This window comes from Haematobia irritans, chromosome 5, assembly GCF_050003625.1.
Source record: "Haematobia irritans isolate KBUSLIRL chromosome 5, ASM5000362v1, whole genome shotgun sequence".
NCBI classification, from domain to species: domain Eukaryota; kingdom Metazoa; phylum Arthropoda; class Insecta; order Diptera; family Muscidae; genus Haematobia; species Haematobia irritans.
Genome location: NC_134401.1, coordinates 109,440,584 through 109,467,490, shown reverse-complemented (window position 1 = coordinate 109,467,490; position 26,907 = coordinate 109,440,584). Strand labels below are relative to the sequence as shown.

The window sequence follows — 26,907 nt, the reverse complement described above, 5'->3', positions numbered from 1 at the left end:
CTTTTCTAATAAAAATAAAATTTTGACAACATTTTCTATAGAAATAAAATTTTGAAAAAGTTTTCTAAAGAAATAAAATTTTGCAAAATTTTCTATAGAAATACAATTTGACAAAATTTTCTATAGAAATAAATTTTTGACAAAATTTTCTATAGAAATAAAATTTTGACAAAATTTCTTATGGAAATAAAATTTTGACAAAATTTTCTACATAAATCAAATCTTAACAAAATTTTCTATAGAAAGAAAATCTTGACAAAATTTTCTACAGAAATCAAATTTTGACAAAATTTTGTATAGAAATAAAATTTTGACAAAATTTTCTATAGAAATAAAATTTTGACAAAATTTTCTATAGAATAAAATTTTTACAAAATGTTCTACATAAAATAAAACCTTGACAAAATTTTCTATAGAAAGAAAATCTTGAAAAAAATTTTCTATAGAAAGAAAATCTTGACAAAATTTTCTATAGAAATAAAATTTTGATAAAATTTCTATGGAAATAAAATGTTGACAAAATTTTCTATAGAAATAAAATTTTAACAAAATTTTCTATGGAAATAAAACTGTGACAAAATTTTCTATGGAAATAAAATTTTGGCAAAATTTTCTATAGAAAAAAAAATTGTCAACATATTCTATAAAAATAAAATTTGACAAAATTTTCTATAGAAATAAAATTTTGACAAAATTTTCTATAGAAATAAAATTTTGAAAAAATTCTCTATAGAAATTAAATTTTACAAATTTAGTCGGCCGACTGTAGACTTTCCTTATGTGTATAATCTAAAATTTTGTTTGAAGGAAAGTATATATTTTTTCGCGTGTAAATTATAAAGCTAACATTATTAATTTCCTTAGAATCTTTGTCAATATGTATTTCAGTAAATGTCAATATTGTGTTGCATAACACACAACTACCGGAAATCCTTTGAAACGTTACCCCATGTCAATAGCATTGGTTTAATGGACATTTTCCATTATTTGTAAATAGCCATAAACCATTACGAATTATCTTCCATTCCACGGAAAGACAATTTATTCTGGTTCGTCGTGAAAACAAAATAACCATTAAAAATTACCATAATTACCACTTGGTAGGATGACAGAAATGATATCGTTTCATTGGACTAGGGCTATATTTAAGGTAGGACACATTTCCAAAAAAAAAAATGGCTGACCTCATAAACTGAGAAGGCCATTACTTACCGAATCACATGATATGTCAATACGTAGAACTGGACTGTTCATTTGCATACTATTCAATAGGGTGTAATCATCCAATGACCACAAACAGATGGTCTTATCATGACTCGATGAAATGAGGACATCACAAGTGGTTACCACTTTAACACCAGTCACGGCAGCACGATGATGAGTAATTTTATGGAGCTAAAAAAAAGAAACAAATACAAATGAGAAATGAGAAAATAACAAATTAGCATTATTGGAATATTCAAATAATGTTTTTTACGGAAGAATATTTTGAGGTTACTATAACAAATTACTCTAATTACAATATTTAATTGTTTTTGAAAGAGCGTTTGAACGTATTCTGCAGATACGTATCTAGGTGAACAAAATGCACCAGTATATTAATAAGAATTTAATCCCTTAAATGGCATACTGCGGTAGCCTTCAAAGTAGTTCTTGAATATTTCTTTTCATTGGTACACCCTCAAAAAAAAAAAAAAAAAAAATACTTCTGTAACATATACCCCAAACACATTTTGCTTCAAGCATATATATTTTCAGGATTGGTCCAAACAAACTATTGTTTGTATTGTTCAAACATATTATGTTTCACTTTAGGCATACACTGGTAGAAAAAAAAATTTATTGAAATTTTTTTGTGTATATATGTTTTAAGGCGCCAATTGGTTACTTCCATTCTTTTACTTGCAGCATACTCTCTCTTTCTAAACACATATATGTTTATAGACTATTTCTAAATTAATATATGTTTGCATCCAAACATATTATAGTCGCAAAAATTTTATATTCCAAACATAATATGTTCTAACACATTAACATATATGCCCCAAACATGTTATGCTAGTTTATGAACAATATACGCTTGCACTTACAAATATTGTGTTAAAAAATTTGAGTTCCAAACATATAAATTTTACACCCAAACATATGAAAAACAGCATTTTTCGTCCGTGTATAGCCTTTACAAAGGGATGGGGATACAAATTTGTAACTTCGTGTAATTTTTGTGGTCGAAGCATTTGTTCGGTCAGGCAGAATCGTATAGATTGCATACAAAGTTCTACTAATGGCTGTGATCCACAATAGATTTACGTACTATTTGAAAGATGATGTGAATCGTAGCGTAAATGTGAATGGCGAACGCTACCGTGAGATGATGTGCAACTTTTTATACCCATCACCATAGAATGGTGACGGGGTTATAATAAGTTTGTCATTCCGTTTGTAACACATCGAAATATCGATTTCCGAGTATATATATTCTTGATCAGGGAGAAATTCTAAGACGATATAACGATGTCCGTCTGTCTGTCTGTTGTAATCACGCTACAGTGAAGCCATCGTGCTGAAATTTTGCACAAACTCGTCTTTTTTCTGCAGGCAGGTCAAGTTCGAAGATGGGCTATATCGGTCCAGGTTTTGATATAGTCCCCATATAAACCGACCTCCCGATTTGAGGTCTTGGGCTTATAGAAATCGTAGTTTCTATCCAATTTGCCTGAAATTTGAAATCTAGAGGTATTTTATGACCATAAAGAGGCGTGCGAAAAATGGTGAGTATCGGTCCATGTTTTGGTATAGCCCCCATATAGACCGATCTCCCGATTTTACTTCTTGGGCTTATAGAAACCGCAGTTTTTATTCAATTTACCTGAAATTGGAAATCTAGAGGTATTGTAGGACCACAAATACGTGTGCCAAAAATTGTGAGTATCGGTCCATATTTTGGTATAGCCCCCATATAGACCGATCTCCCGATTTTACTCCTTGGGCTTCTAGAATCCGAAGGTTTTATCCTATTTGCCTGAAATTGTAAATATTCTGGTATTTTAGGCTCACAAAAACGTGTATCGGATTAAGTTTTTATCGGTCCATTTGGTAATGCCTCCATATAGACCGACTCCACTTCTTGAGGGTGTAGAAGGCGCACTGATCATGAAAATTGCTTGAAACTCAATGTAAAATTTCCAGATTTTACTTCTACAGATTTAAGATTTCAAATCAAGACGTTATTTTATAATTTTCTTTCACACTTACAAGAGATGTTAATGATTCCTCAAAACCTCAAACAAAAATGGTTCTTATAAATCCAGAATCTGATATAGTCCTCATAGGTGAAATCTTTTAATTTATCTTCGGGAAGTGTCCTCAAGCCCTCCTGAAATTTCAAAGGAAACCCTAATATTTGGTTCATGGTGGTGGGTATTTAAGATTCGGCCCTGCCGAACTTAGTGCTGTATATACTTTTTTTTTCCCCCAAAATGACTTGCATGGATTAATCCAGACGGGGCAACAATGAAGTTATTGAGTGACGTGTTCGATGAAATACAATTTTGAAAAAAAATTCTATGGAAATAAAATTTTGGCAAATTTTCTATAGAAATAACATTTTCACCGAATTTTCCATAAAATTTTATCAATATTTCCTATTGAAATAAAAATTTGACAAAATTTCCTATAGAAATAAAATTTTGACAAAATTTACTATAGAAATGAAATGTTGGCAACTTTTCTATAGAAATAAAATGTTGGCAAATTTTCTGTAGAAATAAAATTTTGACAAAATTTTCTATAGAGATAAGAAAAAAAAATTGGCAAATTTTCTATAGAAATAAAATTTTTACAAAATTTCTTATAAAAATAAAAGTATGACAAAATTTTCTATAGAGATAAAATTTTGTCAAAATTTCTTATAAAAATAAAAGTATGACAAAATTTTCTATAGAAATAAAATTTTGACAAAATTTTCTATAGAGATAAAATTTTGACCAAATTTTCTATAGAAATAAAATTTTGACCAAATTTTCTATGGAAATGAATTTTGGCAAAATTTTCTATAGAAATAAAATTGTGACAAAATTCTCTATAGAGATACAATTTTGACAAAATTTTCTATAGAGATAAAGAAAAAAAAAATTGGCAAATTTTCTATTGAAATAAAAGTTTAACAAAATTTCCTATAAAAATAAAATTATGACAAAATTTTCTATAGAGTTAAAATGTTGACAAAATTTTCTATAGAGATAAAATGTTGACAAAATTTTTTATAGAGAAAAATTTTTGACAAAATTTGCGATAGAGATAAAATTTTGACCGAATTTTCTGTAAAAATAGCATTTTGACCGAATTTTCTATAGAAATAAAATTTTGACCGAATTTTCTGTAAAAATAGCATTTTGACCGAATTTTATATAGAAATAAAATTTTGACCGAATTTTCTGTAAAACTAGCTTTTTGACCGAATTTTCTATACAAATTAAAATTTTGGTAGATTTTTTTTGGCATGAGTGGCAACCATTGTTGTATCCCTAGTAACAGTAGTCTATGCTTATGACAATGCTTTACACGTTATTATCATAATATCGGATCACCATTGTATCATTGAAGTTAGGTTTAAAAGAGGATCCAGGTTACCCTGTCTCATGCCGTATACCGTGCTTTCTAACCTCCTTTTTTTCCATCGTACCTCTCATTTACTCCAGGAACTCTTTGTTTGTTTCCAGTCCCTGTTTTCAAGCTTGGCCAGGTTCTTAATCAGCTGACCCTGCTTGAAAAGGTAGGACAGTGACAAAGTTAGTTTTACAAGGTCTTATCATCCTCAAAGCACGCCCTACATGCACCACCCTCTGCTGCTCCTATTCAGCACAAATGTGCTCTCAATTCTCCTACTCTCCTTGTGTATTTATCCAGACTTTTCCTTGTCTGAGTCACCCTATAGTATTTTCGTCGCTCTTCTGACCGATGTATTGGTTCACATCGATTTATGAGATCCCAATGCCCATTCATCTATCTCGGATCGTGTTGCCTTTATGGACTTTGCGTTGTCTAAGTTCAGTCCTCTACGTGTCCAGTTCTTATTTGCCAATTCAATTTACGTTTCCGCTTATTCCGGTATATCCCAGCGCCCATATAATTCGGATAATACCACATAATTCCGTCCTTCCACCCATTTTCAATTCATGGGCATAATGGTTATCTGCCTCTGGTATCTGCTCTCATCTCTAGCTTCATAATTGTATCTATCGATTCCAGATGACCATGGCCTATACGTTCAAGGAACGTTGAAAGGTTCATAACATTTCATGTTTTCACAACATTCTTCCAGCTTCTACAACCTCATCACAGACCTTGCTAATGATCTGAATCTCTGTTAGTCTAATGTATGTTACAGTCCCTTTTACATTGGGTACAAATGTAATAACCACTGTAATATAAATGGTTATTATATTTGTAGAGATGGGGGGAGAGAGTGAGAGTTCTAATGTAATATGTAATGTATCTCTCATGAGTATGATTTGAGTCTATGTTGCTATTAATTAGTGTTCTAAATATTACCTCTTCATGTATGTGTATGGCAAATGCGACCAACATACAAACACAGCCACACATGTACTATTAATTGAACAACAAGAGTTTCATAACTCATACCAGTAGCGAGTAAAGAGATAAAGAAAGTAGGCTGGCTGGCTGTTTGGAAGGATGTCTAAAATGTTGTTTGTTGCCATGGTCTTATTTTTGTCTCGTAAGTTAATACCGGGGGTGGGATAATTTCTAATAAATGTCTAATTTGTGAAATGTTTCACCCACTCTCTTCTACCATAATGTAAGCAATGACAATTTAATTAAATCCCCGAATTAAGAAAATAAGGAAAGCTTTGCGAGGAAAAGTCTTGCTGTTTTCTCATGGAAATTAATGCCCAAAGTTAATTCTAGTACTTTGTTGTTCTTATTCGCACGAGTTTCTTTAATTATAGAATAATCGTTATACAGGGTGGCCGATATGTAATATAACAAAGTAAAATGCTATATTGCTTTTATTTTTTTTTATACCCACCACCATAGAATGGTGACGGGGGTATAATAAGTTTGTCATTCCGTTTGTAACACATCGAAATATCGATTTCCGACTATATAAAGTATATATATTCTTGATCAGGGAGAAATTCTAAGACGATATAACGATGTCCGTCTGTCCGTCTGTCCGTCTGTCTGTCTGTCTGTCTGTCTGTCTGTTGTAATCACGCTACAGTCTTCAATAATGAAGCAATCGTGCTGAAATTTTGCACAAACTCGTCTTTTGTCTGCAGGCAGGTCAAGTTCGAAGATGGGATATATCGGTCCGGGTTTTGATATAGTCCCCATATAAACCGACCTCCCGATTTGGGGTCTTGGGCTTATAGAAATCGTAGTTGTCATCCAATTTGCCTGAAATTTTAAATCTAGAGGTATTTTATGACCATAAAGAGGTGTGCCAAAAATGGTGAGTATCGGTCCATGTTTTGCTATAGCCCCCATATAGACCGATCTCCCGATTTTACTTCTTGGGCTTATAGAAACCGCAGTTTTTATTCAATTTACCTGAAATTGGAAATCTAGAGGTATTGTAGGACCCCAAATACGTGTGCCAAAAATTGTGAGTATCGGTCCATATTTTGGTATAGCCCCCATATAGACCGATCTCCCGATTTTACTTCTTGGGCTTATAGAAACCGCAGTTTTTATTCAATTTACCTGAAATTGGAAACCTAGAGGTATTGTAGGACCACAAATACGTGTGCCAAAAATTGTGAGTATTGGTCCATGTTTTGTTATGGTCCCCATATAAAACGACCTCCCGATTTGGGGTCTTGGGCTTGTAGAAACCGTAGTTTTTATCCAATTTCTCTGAAATTGGAAATCTAGAGGTATTTTAGGACCATAAAGAGGTGTGCCGAAAATGGTGAGTATCGGTCCATATTTTGGTATAGCCCCCATATAGACCGATTTCCCAGTTTTACTTCTTGGGCTTGTAGAATCCGAAGTTTTTATCCTATTTGCCTGAAATTGGAAATCTAGAGGTATTTTCGGGTCATAAAGAGGTGTGCCGAAAACGGTAAGTATCGGTCCATATTTTAGTATAGCCCCCATAAGAACGATCTCCCGATTTAACTCCTTGGGTTTCTAGAAACCGTAGTTTTTATCTGATTTGCCAGAAATTGTAAATATTCTGGTATTTTAGGCTCACAAAAACGTGTATCGGATTAAGTTTTTATATATAGAACGACTTCACTTCTTGAGGGTGTAGAAGATTTCAAATCAAGACGTTATTTTATAATTTTCTTGCACACTTACAAGAGATGTTAATGATTCCTCTAAAACTCAAACAAAAATGGTTCTTATAAATCCAGAATCTGATATAGTCCTCATAGGTGAAATCTTTAAATGTATCTTCGGGAAGTGTCCTCAAGTCCTCAAGTCCTCAAGCCCTCCTGAAATTTCAAAGGATACCCTAATATTTGGTTCATGGTGGTGGATATTTAAGATTCGGCCCGGCCGAACTTAGTGCTGTATATACTTGTTTTTATTTTTATTGTTCAAAGGCAAAAAATGTCGGAATTAACATTAAATTTTAGAATCAGATAAGATGTTTAGAAAAATTCTTCTCTTTTGACAAAATTTTCAATAGAAATAATATTTTGACAAAATTTTCTATAGAAATAAAATTTTGACAAAATTTTCTATAGAAATAAAATTTTGACAAAATTTTCTATAGAAATAAAATTTTAATAAATTTTTCTATAGAAATAAAATTTTGAAAAAATTTTCTATAGAAATAAAATTTTGCCAAATTTTTCTATAGAAATAAAATTTTGACAAAATTTTCTATAGAAATAAAATTTTGACAAAAATTTCTATAGAAATAAAATTTTGACAAAATTTTCTATAGAAATAAAATTTTGACAAAAATTTTCTATAGAAATAAAATTTGGACAAAATTTTCTATAGAAATAAAATTTTGACAAAACTTTGTATAGAAATAAAATTTTGAAAAAAATGTTTATAGAAATAAAATGTTGATAAAATTTGACTATAGAAATAAAATTTTGACAAAATTTGACTATGGAAATAAATTTAGAGAAAATTTTCTATAGAAATAAAATTGTGACAAAATATTCTATAGAAATGAAATTTTGCAAAATTTTCTATGGAAATAAAATCTTGACAAAATTTTCTATAGAAATAAAATGTTGACTTAATATTCTATAAAAATAAAGTTTTGACCAGGGATCCGGAGCGGTCCATTTTTTCGCTCCGCTCCGCTCCCGCTCCGGAGAAAAAAAAAACCGCTCCACTCCTCGCTCCGCTCCGAGAAAAAAAATCGCTCCGCTCCGCTCCACGCTCCGCTCCGCTCCTCTTCGAGAAAATTATAGTACAAACATTGTATTCAATTGAGTTTTATTTTATTTAGAAAAATCGGGCGGTACATATATGGGAGCTATAGCTAAATCTGAACCGATTTCGATGATTTTTTGCACATATAGTTAGTGCTATAGAAGATTACATTTCGCCAACTTTTAGTAAGATCGCTTGATAATAAGGGTTTTATGACCTAATTTGACAAAATCGGGCGATACATATATATGGGACCTATATCTAAATCTGAACCGATTTCGATGAAATTTTCAGACTTAAAAGGGTGATACAGAAGATTATTTTGTGCTAAAATTTGACGACGATCGGTTAGTAAAAAAGTGCAACGTGACCCCATTTGTCGAAATCGGGCAATACATATATATGGGAGCTATATCTAAATTTGATCCGATTTCTTCCAAATTCAATAACGTTCGTCCTTGTGCCCAAAAAAAACTCCCTGTACCAAATTTCATCAAAATCGGTTAATAATTGCGACCGAAATCCTGTGAACAACAAATACATGGACAGACGGACGGATGGACGGACGGACGCCAAGCGCTAGATCGACTCAGGAGGTGATTCTGAGTCGATCGGTATATATTTTATGGGGTCTAAAATCAAAATTTCTTGTAGGCACATTTTTTGGCAGATCAAACTTGTTATACCCTAACCACTATGTGGTTTAGGGGTATAATGACTTTAAAACAATGTGTTGAAATATTTTATTAATTTTGAAGATTTTTTCAGAAATATTAAATCCATTTTGACTTCACTAAAGGAAGCATTCTAGGAAGCATATGTTAATTTTATATTTTTTTATATTTTTTTCGTCAGTTGTTAACAAAATCCTTTAAAAACGAGTTAACGAGTTATTTTTTTCCATATTAAGACTTGACTTCCAGTAGAAATTATGCTATGTTTCAAGTAAAAAGCGTCTTTAAAATAAAGTGTTGAAAAACATGTCTTATTTTTTAACGATTTTTTGCTTTGTAGGCAAGATGCAAAAAGGAAACAAATTTAAAGACAATTTTATTAATTTTAAAGAATTTTTCGTAATTATTAAAGTCACGTTGACCTTACCTCAAAAATTTTATCTTTCATGTTATGATACACATTTTTAAGTAAAATCACTTAATTATAAGGACATTACAACTTCATTCAAAAGTTTATTGCCTTTTGGACAAGAAAACAAGTATATACAGCACTAAGTTCGGCCGGGCCGAACCTTAAATACCCACCACCATGAACCAAATATTAGGGTTTCCTTTGAAATTTTAGGAGGGCTTGAGGACTTGAGGACACTTCCCGAAGATAAATTTAAAAATTTCACCTATGAGGACTATATCAGATTCTGGATTTATAAGAACCATTTTTGTTTGAGTTTTAGAGGAATCATTAACATCTCTTGTAAGTGTGCAAGAAAATTATAAAATAACGTCTTGATTTGAAATCTTAAATATGTAGAAGTCAAATCTGGAAATTTTACATTGAGTTTCAAGCAATTCAAGTGAAGTCGGTCTATATGGAGGCAAATGGACCGAGCCTAAAATACCAGAATATTTACAATTTCAGGCAAATCAGATAAAAATTACGGTTTCTAGAAACCCAAGGAGTTAAATCGGGAGATCGTTCTTATGGGGGCTATACTAAAACATGGACCGCTACTCACCGTTTTCGGCACACCTCTTTATGACCCGAAAATATCTCTAGATTTCCAATTTCAGGCAAATAGGATAAAAACTTCGGATTCTAGAAGCCCAAGAAGTAAAATCGGGAAATCGGTCTATATGGGGACTATACCAAAATATGGACCGATACTCACCATTTTCAGCACACCTCTTTATGGTCCGAAAATACCCCTAGATTTCCAATTTCAGACAAATTGGATAAAAAATACGCTTTCTATAAGCCCAAGACCCCAAATCGGGAGGTCGTTTTATATGGGGACCATACCAAAACATGGACCGATACTCACAATTTTTGGCACACGTATTTGTGGTCCTACAATACCTCTAGATTTCCAATTTCAGGTAAATTGAATAAAAACTGCGGTTTCTATAAGAAGTAAAATCGGGAGATCGGTCTATATGGGGGCTATACCAAAACATGGACCGATACTCACCATTTTTGGCACACCTCTTTATGGTCATAAAATACCTCCAGATTTCAAATTTCAAGCAAATTGGATAAAAAATATGATTTCTATAAGCCCAAGACCCCAAATCGGGAGGTCGGTTTATATGGGGACTATATCAAAACCTGGACCGATATAACCCATCTTCGAACTTGACCTGCCTGCAGACAAAAGACGAGGTTGTGCAAAATTTCAGCACGATTGCTTCATTATTGAATACTGTAGCGTGATTACAACAGACAGACAGACGGACATCGTTATATCGTCTTAGAATTTCTCCCTGATCAAGAATATATATACTTTATATAGTCGGAAATCGATATTTCGATGTGTTACAAACGGAATGACAAACTTATTATACCCCCGTCACCATTCTATGGTGATGGGTATAAAAAACTTTATTTTAGAGAAATGCGTCTTCCATGTTAAGCAAAATTTGCATTCTTATTCTAAGGACATGGAATCTTTGACTTCACGACAATATTTTTTTCAGTGTAGAAAACTAAAAAATTAAATATAAATAAGATCGTTTAATTACATTTATTTGACGTTCATTACAAACATCTTTGTAGTAATACGGGATGAAATTGATCGAAAGTACTGTTGTTACTTTTACATCACATACTAGATATATATTTTGACATTTGCCGTTTTTGAAAACAATTACTAAACAAGTAAGGAAAGTCTAAAGTCGGGCTGGGCCGACTATATTATACCCTGCACCACTTTGTAGATCTAAATTTTCGATACCATATCACATTCGTCAAATGTGTTGGGTGCTATATATAAAGGTTTGTCCCAAATACATACATTTAAATATCACTCGATCTGGAAGAATTTGATAGACTTCTACAAAATCTATAGACTCAAAAAAAATTAAGTTGCCCAATGCACTAGGGTGGAACACAATTTTAGTAAAAAAATATGGGAAACATTTAAATCTGAAGCAATTTTAAGGAAACTTCGCAAAAGTTTGTTTATGATTTATCGCTCGATATATTTGTATTAGAAGTTTAGGAAAATTAGAGTCATTTTTACAACTTTTCGACTAAGCAGTGGCGATTTTACAAGGAAAATGTTGGTATTTTGACCATTTTTGTCGAAATCAGAAAAACATATATATGGGAGCTATATCTAAATCTGAACCGATTTCAATCAAATTTGGCACACATGACTATATTACGAATTGTACTCCTAGTGCAAAATTTCAACCAAATTGGGCCAAAACTCTGGCTTCTGGGGCCATATAAGTCCATATCGGGCGAAAAATATATATGGAAGCTATATCTAAATCTGAACCGATTTCAACCAAATTTGACACGCATAGCAACAATGCTAATTCTACTCCCTGTGCAAAATTTCAACTAAATGTGAGTTAAAAATTGGCCTCTGTGCTCATATGAGTGTAAATCGGCCGAAAGCCTCTGTGGTCATATGAGTGTAAATCGGCCGAAAGCTATATATTGGAGCTATATCTAAATCTGAACCGATTTCAACCAAATTTGGCACGCATAGCAACAATGCTAATTCTACTCCCTGTGCAAAATTTCAACTAAATCGGAGCAAAAAATTGGTCTCTGTGGTCATATGAGTGTAAATCGGGCGAAAGCTATATATGGGAGCTATATCTAAATCTGAACCGATTTCTACCAAATTTGGCACGCTTAGCTACAAAGATAATTCTACTCCCTGTGCAAAATTTCAACCAAATTGGGGTAAAACTCTGGCTTCTGGGACCGTATTAGTCCATATCGGGCGAAAGATATATATGGGAGCTATATCTAAATCTGAACCGATTTCAATAAAATTTGGCACACTTGACTATAGTACTAATTGTTCTTCTTGTGCAAAATGTTAAGCAAATTAGGTTAAAACTCTGGCTTCTGGGGCCATATAAGTCCATATCGGGCGATATATATATATGGGAGCTATATCTAAATCTGAACCGATTTCTTCCAAAATCAATAGGGATCTATTCTGAGCCAAAACACATACTTGTGCCAAGTTTGAAGTCGACTGGACTAAAACTGCGACCTAGACTTTGATTACAAAAATGTATTCACGGACAGACGGACAGACGGACATCGCTATATCAGGAGCCCACCCTGAGCATTTTTGCCAAAGACACCATGTGTCTATCTCGTCTCCTTCTGGGTGTTGCAAACATATGCACTAACTTATAATACCCTGTTCCACAGTGTGGAGCAGGGTATAAAAACACGTTGTGTTTTCCCCAATGTACGTACGTACAAAAATACATATCGTACATTTTAAACGTTTACTCACACTACGCTAAGTACTAGCTAAATTTGAAATTACCTACACAGTGTAATTTCAAAGTTACACATTTCATTCAAGTAATATTTTATTCGGAGCGGAGCGGTTTTTCATTTGGAAACCGCTCCGCTCCCGCTCCGCTCCGGATTTTAGAAATGCCGCTCCCGCTCCGCTCCCGCTCCGCTCCCGCTCCGCTCCCGCTCCGGCAAAAAAAGGGCTTGCTCCGCTCCGCTCCGCTCCACGGCTCCGCTCCGCTCCGCTCCGGATCCCTGGTTTTGACAAAGTTTTCTATAGAAATTAAATTTTGACAAAATTTTCTATAGAAATAAAATTTGGACAAAATTTAGTCAGTTGGTTTTCATCTTCTGTATCTCTCTAAAAAAAAATCAATGATTTATAAGAAATCAATCTTTCGACAGCTGAAAGTTGATATTCAAGGAAATGATGTTGGATTTTGTGACATGGAAACATGCAGGAGTACCACCATACAAGGAATTCGTAAGTTATTGTGATGTCTTTATTTTAATTTACTATCAAAAAGTGATTTTCTTTAACACGTGCAAAGTTGTAATCAAAATTCATAGAATTCACACTCTAGTAGACACTACGGTAGATCAACTAAAAGTCCCCCATCATTTTGTGTAATCATCCAAGTTGACAACTAAGAAAAAAAAAAAACAATTTTCACTCCTTAATCAGCATCTCAGAGGAGACTTTCTTTTAATTTCCTCTAATTAAGAATCCATCCATCATTCACTCACCTTCATCTTGGAAATGTCAACTTTTACACCTTCTCTTCAAAAATAAGAAAAAGAGGAGGATGAGAAGAACGAAGTTAATGAGAAGTATTTGCTGAATTGATAGACGGGTTTGCTCTGACCCCAAAAGAAAAATTCAAAACGAAGGTTAAATGGCAGTGACAAAGTTTCTAAGTAATGTAGCATCTTAAGTGATTCTAGTGAAATATTTAATATAAAATTAAAATTTAATTTCAAGTCTCATGGCAAAGATAAAGAAAGAGGGGAGATGGAAAACTAGTTTTCCTCTAATCTGCAAGTACTAAAAGTTTGGATTTTTTCCCTCAACTCATTCTGCATGATTTGACATTCATTTAGGGGGGGCGGATCCTCATTCCTACTTAAGACTCTGGAGAGGATGATAGATATTTATCTTAGAACTAGCATCGATTCAAGTTTGTTCTCGAAACGACAGCATGCATACTCGAAGGGCAGGTCTACTGAGACCGCACTACATGAACTAGTCAGCTTTATTGAAAGCTCACTATCTGTCAAAGAATACACAATCGTGGCGTTTCTAGACATCGAAGGGGCGTTCAATAATGTCCATCCGAGCTCGATATTAAATGGACTGACAACTCTGAATGTTGATCCATGTATACTCAGGCTGTTAGACGAACTGCTAATGAAGAGACGTATTTCAGCCACAATAGGACAAGCAAACATACAAAGGTATGTGAACAGAGGCACTCCCCAAGGAGGAGTTCTATCACCTCTTCTTTGGAGTGTTGCCATAAACAACCTTCTGGTTTCGCTAGAAAAAGAAAGGATAATGGTGGTGGCATAGACAGACGATGTGGCTCTAACAGTCAGGGGAAAATTCCCATCCACAATCAGAGATATTATACAAAGAGCCCTCCGGATGACTGAGAAATGGGCGAAAGAGAATGGTCTCGGGGAAAATCCTGCAAAGACAGAACTAGTCATGTACTGCAAAGATCGCAAAACTCCCACGGTTAAGCCCATATCCTTAGGGGGCATTGAAATTCCCTTTGGTGAGTATGCAAGATACCTTGGCGTTATTTTGGACAGGAAGCTGAACTTTAAGCTTAATATTGAAGAAAGGGCGAGAAAAGCAAAGGTAGCTTTGTACTAGTGCAAAAAGGCAATAGGAAAAAAGTGGGAACTAAAACCGAAAATTGTGCATTGGCTATAAATACCCGGCAGTGGTTAGACCTATAATGCTATATGGTGTTGTAGTCTGGTGGCCGGCACTTCACCAGCCAACAAGTTTAGACAAAGTTCAGCGTATGGCGTGTTTGTGTATCTCAGGCGCATTCAGCAAAACCGGAACAAATTCCCTTAATGTCATGCTGCATCTATTGCCTTTAAACATTTTGGCCAAACAATCAGCTGCAACAACGCATGTGCGGTTGTGCGAGCTTTCGCTGTGGACAGAAAAATGTTACGGTCACGGTTCGGTCCTCAAAATAATGCCATATGTGCCTAACGTAGTGGATTACACTTTGGCGAGTCCACTTTTCGACAAAAAGTTTGAGACTCTAATCCCCAACAGTGAGGCGTGGTGCACACAGACCCCGGGGAATAAAGAATATATAGATTTCTACACTGATGGCTCCAAATTGGATGGACAAGTGGGTTTCGGAGTATATTCTAATGATTTGGAACTTCAAATAGCGAAAAGATTACCTAATCACTGTAGTGTTTTTCAGGCTGAAATATTAGCAATAAGAGAGGTGGCGAATTGGCTGAGAAGTAATGTTCCAAAAAATGTGGGCATTAATATATACTCAGACAGTCAACCTGCAATAAAATCCTTGGACTCTGTGTTTCTCAACTCGAAAACGGCCATCGATTGCCGCAAATCTCTCAATGAGATGGCTGAGCAGTACAATATTCACCTAATATGGGTGCCTGGCCATAGGAACATACCGGGGAACTGCGAAGCCGATGAGTTGGCAAGGCTAGGGACTACCTTACATATTCCAGGGGAACTAGAATTTGTTGGTATGCCCCTAGCTACCTGCAAGCTCATGCTGCGTGAGAAGGCTGTTATGATGGCAAATGTTCGATGGGAGAATTGCAAGGGTTGTAACGACACCAAGCAAATATGGCCCCATTTCAACTTAAACCGCACACTAGATATGCTAATGTTCTCGAGACGTCAGATATCACTCCTGCTGCTATAACGGGTCGCTGCCTGATAGGAGATTTTGCAAAAACTATTGGCGCGAAGTATAATGACTATTGTATGAGCTGTCATGATGCGGAGGAAAAAGAATCAATTAAACACCTCTTGTGTGAGTGTCCTGCATTTTGTGTAAAGCGCAAGCAACTTTTAGGAGCATATAGCTTCAGATTACTGGCGGATCTGGAAAACGTTAACTTAAGCAGTCTGCTAATGTTTTTGGAACAATCTGGTTGGTTCAACAAAGAAAAATAATCAAGAAGGTTCAGCGGTTAAAACTAGAAGTGCCCATATGTAATAGGTACTTTTAGTTAATGTGGTATCACAATGGACTGAATAGTCTAAGTGAGCCTGAATCTTAATCGGGCTGCCACTTTAACCTAACCTAACCTAACCTAGGGGGGGCGGGGAGAGTAGTTGAGAGATATTGCAACTATATTGGTTATCGGAAAAGGAAGTCGATTCCATATTACATCTAGTAGTTCCTGTAACATTTCCTATGAGGAAATATTAGTTTGTTGCCTGCATCCATATTCAAAATGCTTTCATTTAAATCTCTTCAATATATGGGGTTACTTGTTCAATTTGTGAAAATATTTATTCACATATGCACTTGAGGATAACCATGGGAATTTTGTGTGGAAACATTCAAGTGCCTGGCCACTTGAATGAATTGTAAAAAGCGCAATCATCTGCAAATATATCACTGCAATGACCAATGTTGATATAGCAATTCAACTGAAATTGAACCATGTATGTCAAGTAAAACGAGTAAATACTACGCTGAGTTTTGGCATCGACGGAATTTATGCATTCCCTATTCACACTCACAAAACTGTACTGAAAAAAGAAAAATATTGGCTTGAGGCTAAAGATTTCATGTCCTTAAAATATTTCTCTGATATAACGTTTTGTTCCATATCCAAAAGTCGATAAACTTTTCAATGAAGTCGTTTTGTCCTTATAGTTAAGCGAGTTGACTTAAAATTGGGTACCTTGACATGAAATTGTCTTTAAATTTGTTGACTTTTTGCATCTTGACTGCAAGGTAAAAGAGCGTTCAAACATAGCATATGTTTTTCAAGGGTTATTTTAAAGACGTCACTTGAAGCATAGCTTCATTTCTTCTAAATTTGCTGTCTTTAACACGCTTCTAAAGACTCTGAAATAAAATTTTATAAATTTCTATAGAAATAAAATTTTAACTAAATTTTCTACAGAAATAAAATTTGACAAAATTTTCCACAGAAATAAAATTTTGACAAAATTTTATATAGAAATAAATTTTTGCTAAAATTTTCTATAGAAAAAATTTCTTGCTAAAATTTTCTATAGAAAAAATTTCTTGCTAAAATTTTTTATAGAAATATAATTTCATAAAATTTTCTATAGAACTAATATTTTGACAAAATTTTCTATAGAAATAAAATTTTGACAACATTTTCTATAGAAATAAAATTTTGACAAAATTTTCTATAGAAATAAAATTTTGACAACATTTTCTATAGAAATAAAATTTTGACAAAATTTTCTATAGAAACAAAATGTTGACTAAATTTTCTATAGAAATAAAATTTTGACCAAATTTTCTATAAAAATAAAATTTTGACAAAATTTTCTATAAAAATAAAATGTTGACAAAATTTTCTATAGAAATAAAATGGTGACAAAATTTTCCATAGAAACAAAATTTTGTCCAAATTTTCTATAGAAAAAAGAAAAATTAGACAAAATTTTCTATAAAAATAAAATGTTGACATAGTTTTCTATAGAAATAAAATTTTGACAAAATTTTCTATAGAAATAAAGTTTTGACAAAATTTTCTATAAAAATAAAATTTTGACAAAATTTTCTATGGAAATAAAATGTTGACTAAATTTTTTATAGAAATAAAATGTTAACAAAGTTTTCTATAGAAATAAAATTTTAACAAAATTTTCCATAGAAATAAAATTTTGACAAAATTTTCCATAGAAATAAAATTTTCTATACAAATAAAATATTGACAAAATTTTCTATTGAAATAAACTTTTGACAAATCTTTCTATTGAAATAAACTTTTGACAAAATATTCTATAGAAATAAAATTTTGACAAAATTTTCTATAGAATTAAAATTTCGACAAAGTTTTCTATAGAAATACAATTTTGACAACATTTTCTACAGAAATAAAATTTTAAACAATTTTTTACAGAAATAAAATTTGGCAAAATTTTTTATAGAAATAAATTTTTGCTAAAATTTTCTATAGAACAAATTTCTTGCTAAAATTTTCTACAGAAAAAAAATTTGACAAAATTTTCTATAGAAATAAATATTTGACAAAATTTTTCATAGAGATAAAATTTTGACAAATAAAATTTTCGATACAAATAAAATATTGACAAAATTTTCTATTGAAATAAACTTTTGACAAAATATTCTATAGAAATAAAATTTTGACAAAATTTTCTATAGAAATAAAGTTTTGACAAAATTTTCTATAAAAAAAAATTTCGACAAAATTTTCTATAGAATTAAAATTTTGATAAAGTTTTCTATAGAAATACAATATTGACAAAATTTTCTATAGAAATAAAATTTTGACAAAATTTTCTACAGAAATAAAATTTGACAAAATTTTCTACAGTAATACAATTTTGACAAAATTTTCTATTGAAATAAATTTTTGCTAAAATTTTCTATAGAAAAAATTTCTTGCTAAAATTTCTATAGAAAAAAATTTTGACAAAAATTTTGACAACATTTTCTATAGAAACAACATTTTGACAAAATTTTCTATAGAAATAAAATTTTCTACAGAAATAAAATTTTGACAAAGTTTTCTATAGAAATAAAATTTGGCAAAAATTTCTATTTAAATAACATTTTGACAAAATTTTCCATAAAAATTAAATTTTGACAAAATTTTCTATTGAAATTAAATTTTGACAAACTCCAAAGTACGGTTTCGTTGGTAAAGTTTTGGTAAATAATTGTTGTCATGTGTGACAACCGTGATTTTAAGTATTCAGTTGGTTTTCACTTCCTGTATCTCTCAAAAGACTCATTGATTTAAAAGAAATCCATCTCTCCAGTTGCTGAAAGTTGACATTCCAGTAAATGTCGTCGTGATTTTAAGTATTCAGTTGGTTTTCACTTCCTGTATCTCTCAAAAGACTCATTGATTTAAAAGAAATCCGTCTTTCCGGTTGCTGTAAGTCGACATTCCAGGAAATGTCGTTGGATTATTTTAATTTACTACAAACAAGTGAATTTCTTTAACCGAGTTAAGTTTTAATCAATCAAAATTTGGAATTTTTGAGACTAATACGCAAATCTCAAATTTAAAAGAGAATTGTGTCTTAAAAGTTTCCTTACTTATTTAATTTTTAGTATCTATGGCAAGGATAAATAAAGGGGGAAATAGAGATGATAGTTTGCCTCCAAACTGCAAATACAAAAAGTTTGAATTTTTTCCCTCATGCCAATCTGCATGATTTGACATACATTTAGTGATGGGAGGGAGGGAGAGTAGTTGAGAGATATTGTAACTCTATTGGTTATCTAAAAAGGAAGTGGGTTATATATTACATCTAGTACTTCCTGTAACATTTCCTATGAGGAATTTATTAGTATGCTGCCTGCATCCACATTTCAAATGTTTACACTTAAAATTCGATTGGGTTACCATTTCAATTTGTATAAATATTTACTCGCCTAACCACTTAAGGATAACCATTTTAATTTGGTATGGGAGCATTCAAGTACATGGCCACTTGAATGAATTGTAAAAAGGGCAATCATCTGCAAATATATCACTGCAATGACCAATGTTGATATAGAAATTCAACTGAAATTGAACCATGTATGTCAAGTAAAACGACAGGGGACATCCTTTTTATAGCCGAGTCCGAATGGCGTTCCACATTGCAGTGAAACCACTTAGAGAGCTTAGTGCTTTGAAAACCTCAGAAATGTCACCAGCATTACTGAGGTGAGATTAGGTGGCAGCCCGATGTATCAGGCTAACTTAGACTATTCAGTCCATTGTGATACCAAATTGGTGAACTTCTCTCTTATCACTGAGTGCTGCCCGATTCCATGTTAAGCTCAATGACAAGGGACCTCCTTTTTATAGCCGAGTCCGAACGGCGTTCCACATAGCAGTGAAACCACTTAGAGAAGCTTTGAAACCCTCACAAATGTCACCAGCATTACTGAGGTGGGATAATCCACCGCTGAAAAACTTTTTGGTGTTCGGTCGAAGCAGGAATCGAACCCACGACATTGCGTATGCAAGGCGGGCATGCTAAACATTGCACCACGGTGGCTCCTTTAGGTGGGATAATCCACCGCTGAAAAATTGTTTGGTGTTCGGTCGAAGAAGGACTCGAACCCACGACCTTGTGTATGCAAGGCGGGCATGCTAACCATTGCACCACGGTGACTTCCAAACTTCGACCTAGGTTTTGATCACAAAAATTTGTGCACAGAGAGACGGACACGGCTAGATCGACTCAGGGGCACGGTTGCCACAGTTGGTAGAAATCTACCAAAAAAGGTAGATTTCTCTCCAACTAAGATGTGATCCATAAATAGAAATAACATTTTGACAACATTTTCTATAAAAAATAAATTACTCAAAGATTATTCTATAGAAATAAAATTTTTACAAAGTTGTTTGGTAGAATTCTTGATGTTTTGGTAGATTTTGCAAAACATTCCCCTCCAACTGATTTATGTTATAAATAGAAATAAAATTTTAACAAGTATATATGGCCTTAAGTTCGGCCAGGCCGAATCTTATGTACCCTTCACCATGGATAGCATGGAAACTTCTACGAAAGACTGTCATCCACAATCGAATTACATGGGTTGTGGTATCTTAAATCGTTTTCTAAATTGTGAGTTAGTCCATACGTGGTATATATTAGACAAAAAAGGTATGTGTAGGTAAGTCTACAAATAATTACGAATCGATATGGACTTTTGCACAGTACCTAGGGAGCCAGAATTGAAATATGGGGATATCAATTATGAACTTGATATGGATCAATTTTTGTGTGATTGGGGATCCATTTATCTGAGGGCTATATATAACTATAGACCGATATGGACCTAGTTAGGCATGGTTGTTAACGGCCATATACTAGCACAATGTACCAAGAGGCTCCAAAACCAAATCTCGGGATCGGTTTATATGGGGGCTATATATGATTATGGACTGATATGGACCACTTTTGGCATGGTTGTTAAATATTATATACTACCACCACGTACAAAATTTCAACCAGATCGGATGAATTTTGCTTCTCTAAAAGTCACCGGAGGTCAAATCTGGGGATCGGTTTATATGGGGGTTCTATATAATTATGGACTGATATGAACCAATTCCTGCATGGTTGTTGGATACCATAGACTAACATCACGTACCACATTTCAACCGAATCGAAGCAGGAATCGAACCCTGATTTGACCTCCGGAGCCCCTCTTCCAAGGGGCTCCGGAGGTCAAATCTGGGGATCGGTTTATATGGGGGCTATATATAATTATGGACCGATTTCGACCAATTTGTGCATGGTTATTAGACACCATATACAAACACTATGTACCAAATTACAGCCGGATCGGATGAAATTTGCTTCTCTTAGAGGCTCCGAAAACCAAATCGGTGGATCGGTTTATATGGGGGCTATATATAATTATGGACCGATGTGTACCAATTTTTGCATGGTTGGTAGAGACCATATACTAACACTATGTACCAAATTTCAGCCGGATCGGATCAAATTTGCTTCTCTTAGAGGGTCTGCAAGCCAAATTTGGGGGTCCGTTTATATGGGGGCTATACGTAAAAGTGGACCGATATGGCCCATTTGCAATACCATTCGACCTACATCAATAACAACTACTTTTGGCAAGTTTCAAGTAGATAGCATGTTTCGTTCGGAAGTTAGAGTGATTTCAACAGACGGACGGACGGACATGCTCGGATCGACTCAGAATTTCACCATGACCAAGAATATATAAACTTTGTTGGGTCTTAGAGCAATATTTCGATGTGTTACAAACGGAATGACAAGGTTAATATACCCGCATCCTATGGTGGAGGGTATATAAAAAGTTTCTACAGAAATAAAATTTTGACAAAATGTTCTATAGAAATAAAATTTTGACAAAATTTTCTATAGAAATAAAATTTTGATAAAATTTTCTATAGAAATAAAATTTTAACAAAGTTTTCTATAGAGAAATAATATTTTGAGAAATTTTTCGACAGAAATGAAACTTTGAAAAAATTTTCTATAGAAATAACATTTTGACAAAATTTTCTATAGAAATAAAATTTTGACAAAATTTTCTATAGAAATAAAATTTTGACAAAATTTTCTATAGAAATAAAATTTTGACAAAATTTTCTATAGAAATAAAATTTTGACAAAATTTTCTATAGAAATAAAATTTTGACAAAATTTTCTATAGAAATAAAATTTTGACAAAATTTTCTATAAAAATAAACTTTAAACTAAATTTTCTATAGAAATAAAATTTTGACAAAAGTTTCTATAGAAATTTTGACAAAATTTTCTATAGAAATAAAATTTTGCCAAAATTTTCTATGGAAATAAAATTTTGACAGAAGTTTCTATAGAAATAAAATTTTGACAAAATTTTCTATAGAAATAAAATTTTGACAAAATTTTCTATAGAAATAAAATTTTGTATAGAGAAATAAAAATATGACAACATTTTATAAAGAAATAAAATTTTGAGAAATTTTTCGACAGAAATGAAACTTTGAAAAAATTTTCTATAGAAATAACATTTTGAAAAAATTTTCTATAGAAATAACATTTTGACAAAATTTTCTATAGAAATAAAATGGTGACAAAATTTTCTATGGAAATAAAATTTTGACAAAATTTTCTATAGACATTACATTTTGACAAAATTTTCTATAGAAATAAAATTTTGCCAAAATTTTCTATGGAAATAAAATTTTGACAGAAGTTTCTATAGAAATAAAATTTTGACAGAAGTTTCTATAGAAAATAAAATTTTGACAAAATTTTCTATAAAAATAAAATTTAAACTAAATTTTCTATAGAAATAAAATTTTGACAAAAGTTTCTATAGAAATTTTGACAAAATTTTCTATAGAAATAAAATTTTGCCAATATTTTCTATGGAAATAAAATTTTGACAGAAGTTTCTATAGAAATAAAATTTTGACAAAATTTCTTTAGAAATAAAATTTTGATAAAAGTTTCTATGGAAATTTTGACAAAATTTTCTATAGAAATAAAATTTTGACAAAATTTTCTATAGAAATAAAATTTTGACAAAATTTTCTATAGAAATAAAATTTTGACAAAATTTTGTATAGAGAAATAAAAATATGACAACATTTTATAAAGAAATAAAATTTTGAGAAATTTTCGACAGAAATGAAACTTTGAAAAAATTTTCTATAGAAATAACATTTTGAAAAATTTTCTATAGAAATAACATTTTGACAAAATTTTCTATAGAAATAAAATGGTGACAAAATTTTCTATAGAAATAAAATTTTGACAAAATTTTCTACAGAAATAACATTTTGACAAAATTTTCTAAAGAAATAAAATTTTGACCAAATTTTCTTTAGAAATAAAATTTAGACAAAATTTACTACAGAAATAAAATTTTTACAAAACTTTCTATGGAAATAAAATTTTTACAAAAATTTCTACAGAAATAAAATTTTGACAGTTTTTCTATAAAAATAAAATTTTGACAAAATTTTCTATAGAAATAGAATTTTAACAAAATTTTTTATAGATATAAAATGTTGAAAAAATTTTCTATAAAAATAAAATTTTCACAAAATTTTCTATAGAAATAAAATTTTGACAAATTTTTCTATAGAAATAATATTTTAACAAAACCCAGCAAAAACTCTCATTACCCGGTAATCTTGTAGGTAAGCCTATTTAAAAATTAATAACCACTTATTAATTGGCATCGCTTCGGATTACATTTACATACGCATGTCCTAGGAGGAAAGTACTTCTCCCCAGGCATACTTTCGGCCATAAAATAAGTAGTGCATTTAAGCATATAATCGCCTAATATGTAATGACTTATTCGTAGATACACCAAAGCTTGCAAAATAGCCACTTATTGTCTCAGGCAACCAAATCTCGAAAATATTGATTTCTATCGCCGATTACAATGGATCAAAATATGGCGAGTGGTGCTGTAATAGGAGAACTACTTGAATAGAAATAGAATATTGTATAAATAAACAAAAAATCTAATAAATAATCTAAATAAGATTACACTCAAATTAATTTCACACTTAAAATAAAAATAAATGTAGGTTGTTTAAGGGAGTTGGATTCGTGAATTACGTTATAATATATCCAATAACCAATTCACATAAGGTTCGAAATCTACCAAAAATGGATTTTAAGTCTCTTTTTTATAAGGCAAATGGCATTTGAAATTTAGTTTAAGCGCATTTTGGAAGTGTAATGTCAATGAGGTATAAGAAAGCATTTATTTAAAACAATGTGATAATGCCATTAAACACAATTATTATGAAATATTTGTGATAAAAAATTCTTAACGGCAAAATTTTCAGAATTGCCTTTACATTACATATTCTTTTTGATTTTTTATGTAAGTGCTTGATTATGTCAATAATTATATTAACTACAACTGTCTAAAAATTTGAGAATAACAATTCGAAAATTACCGAGAAGTATTTATTTTTGTCATTACAAGTTGGTCATTATAACTCGCCGCAATGTAATGCAACGTGTAATGACAGCTTTACTCCTGGTAATGTCAATTGTAATGAGATGTGGTTACCTAGTTTTTGCTGGGAATTTTCTATAGAAATAAAATTTTGACAAAGTATAAAAATAAAATTTTTCGAAATATTTTTGTTTTGTTCTTTTTAATAATATAACATTGTAGAAGCCAAAGAATTTGTTTATTTCAATTATTTTTTACTTACTTTAACGACATGAACTAAAAATGAGAAAAATGGTTTTATACAAATGAAGTACACAATTTTTCTAAATTTGAAAGTTGGCTTAAACGGCGTTCACAAGTTTCTAAAATGAGTAAATTTTCATTAAGTTGTGTCTGTCTTGAACTTCATATGGTGCTAAAGACATTATGGAATAACAATATAACCCAACCCTTTACGTTTGAACTTTTCTCTGAACTGCAACATATCCATGGTCATTAAACCCGTAATATAAATTGGATCTACTCAAATACGTTTCATGTTATTTTTGGATGGAGAACATGTAATAGGTTTGTCGTAACCATGTTATTTTTCGAATCTGATTTCGGCAAGCAATTTATGTTTGCCGAGAAAACAAAATTTTTCCGGCAGAAATGTTCTATGTTATCCATCTAAAAATAACACTGTGCTCTTGACCGTGAACATATCCCTTCTCTGTCTGTGATGATTTATCATTCACAAATGCTGACAAGTGCTGCACGTTCCACTTCATAGCCTCAGAAATTGAAATTAAAAACTATTCCCACTTAATGAAGCATAGCCATATAATTTGCAGACTATCTCCAATGGATATTTAATTAGCAAGCAATTGACTTAACATTCAACCATATCGAGGGCAACATTAGCCTCATTTGCCAGTGTTGTTTATTTGTTTTTTTTTGTGCTCGTTCTGGCTTTCCAACAAACCAGAGAGGATACCATTGACATTTAAAATATCACTGAATGGGATATCTCATCTGGCTCCATTGACCATTACGGGGAAAATTCTCAACAACCAACCATGTTCGCTTCTTTTATCCTCCCCTTTTAATATGGGCCAAGATAGTTAAAGCAATTTTTGTGTAATAATATTACCAAATAAAATTCTATTATCTATGGATGGAGTAAAGGTTCATCTTTGTGTAATTTTTTGTTTGTTTGCTATTACAATAAGGCAAAATAAGGTTGAGATTACCGACCTTGGATTATTTGCTTGGACTCATAGGAGTGGTGGAACCATAAAGTGATAAACTTAATAAACTCAATTTCAAAGAAACTCAAAGATTTTTAAAAAGCCAATTTTCCTAAGTAATGTGATTGAGTGGCCTAGATATTTGGAAAATTGTAAATAGAAAATTCAATTCCAAGAACATAGGTCAAGGCTACTTGGGCATGGATGACTGAAAAACAATTTACAATATTTTTACAATGTGTTTCTTTTTTTTTTCGAAGGAGTTATAAGACTGCATTGAAGTTTTCTAGTAAATAAAATATGAAAATTTGTTAAAACACTAAATTGTCTTTGAAGAAATTTTACACCTTTAATTTTTGGTCAAAGATAATGCTTCTCTATACACACACAATTTTTTTTTTCTGATTCAATCACGAAATTAATTGATCCAATTAATTTTTAATTGAAATGTCTTCAATCACAGAAATGATAGTATCAATTAAAAAATTAATTGAAGGTCAATTAAAAAGTTAATTGATCCAATTAAAAAATTAATTGATACTATTATTTTTGTGATTGATTTTTGTTTCAATTAAAAAAATTGTTGAATCAATTAAATTATTAATTGAATATTTTTTAAACTCAATTAAAATTTTAATTGGAAAAATTTTCGTGAAATTTTTTTGTGTGCAGAAACAAATTTCACCAATTTTTTTTCCAATTACAGTCTTAATTGAGTTATATAAAATATTCAGTTAAACACACTTAAAAAAAAGTTTACTTGGATCCAAAGATTTTGACCTTCCTTGAAGGATTTTGGTATTGATTCCGAGCCAAAGATGCGGGTTCTTTAAAATAAGGACATTTTTTTTGCGACCTATCTGGCTTTAAATCTAGGATCTATAAAATTAAAATTAGGATACAGATTTCATTTATCGAATTTTCATTCTATTTTTCCGGTATATTAATAAAGTTATTCACATACAAACAAATGCCAGTTTAAAAATCCAAATTATAATGGATACTTCGAAGTAAACAATATTTTCTTAATTCCAAAAAAAAACTTTAAACCAAAGATGCTAAATCCTCAAAATAAGTCTTAGCCTATATTTGAAGCGTTTTTATCTTAAATCTAAAGATTCAGTTAATTTAAGAACGATTTCTTTAAATCAAAAATGTGTTTCTTTACTTTGAGGAAAATTTGCCTTAGATTAAAGACATGCAAC

The 26,907-nt window shown here is 31.8% G+C and overlaps 1 protein-coding gene across 3 annotated transcripts in view; it reads right to left on the bottom strand.

The window, feature by feature from the left end:
- LOC142238399 (protein qui-1) overlaps positions 1-26,907 on the bottom strand; it is a 257,385-nt gene that overhangs the window by 100,895 nt on the left and 129,583 nt on the right. For all 3 annotated transcript variants that reach the window (XM_075310038.1, XM_075310039.1, XM_075310037.1), the window contains exon 13: positions 1,213-1,395. In XM_075310038.1, the coding sequence (XP_075166153.1) occupies positions 1,213-1,395 (183 nt within the window). The remainder of the gene's footprint in view (positions 1-1,212; positions 1,396-26,907) is intronic.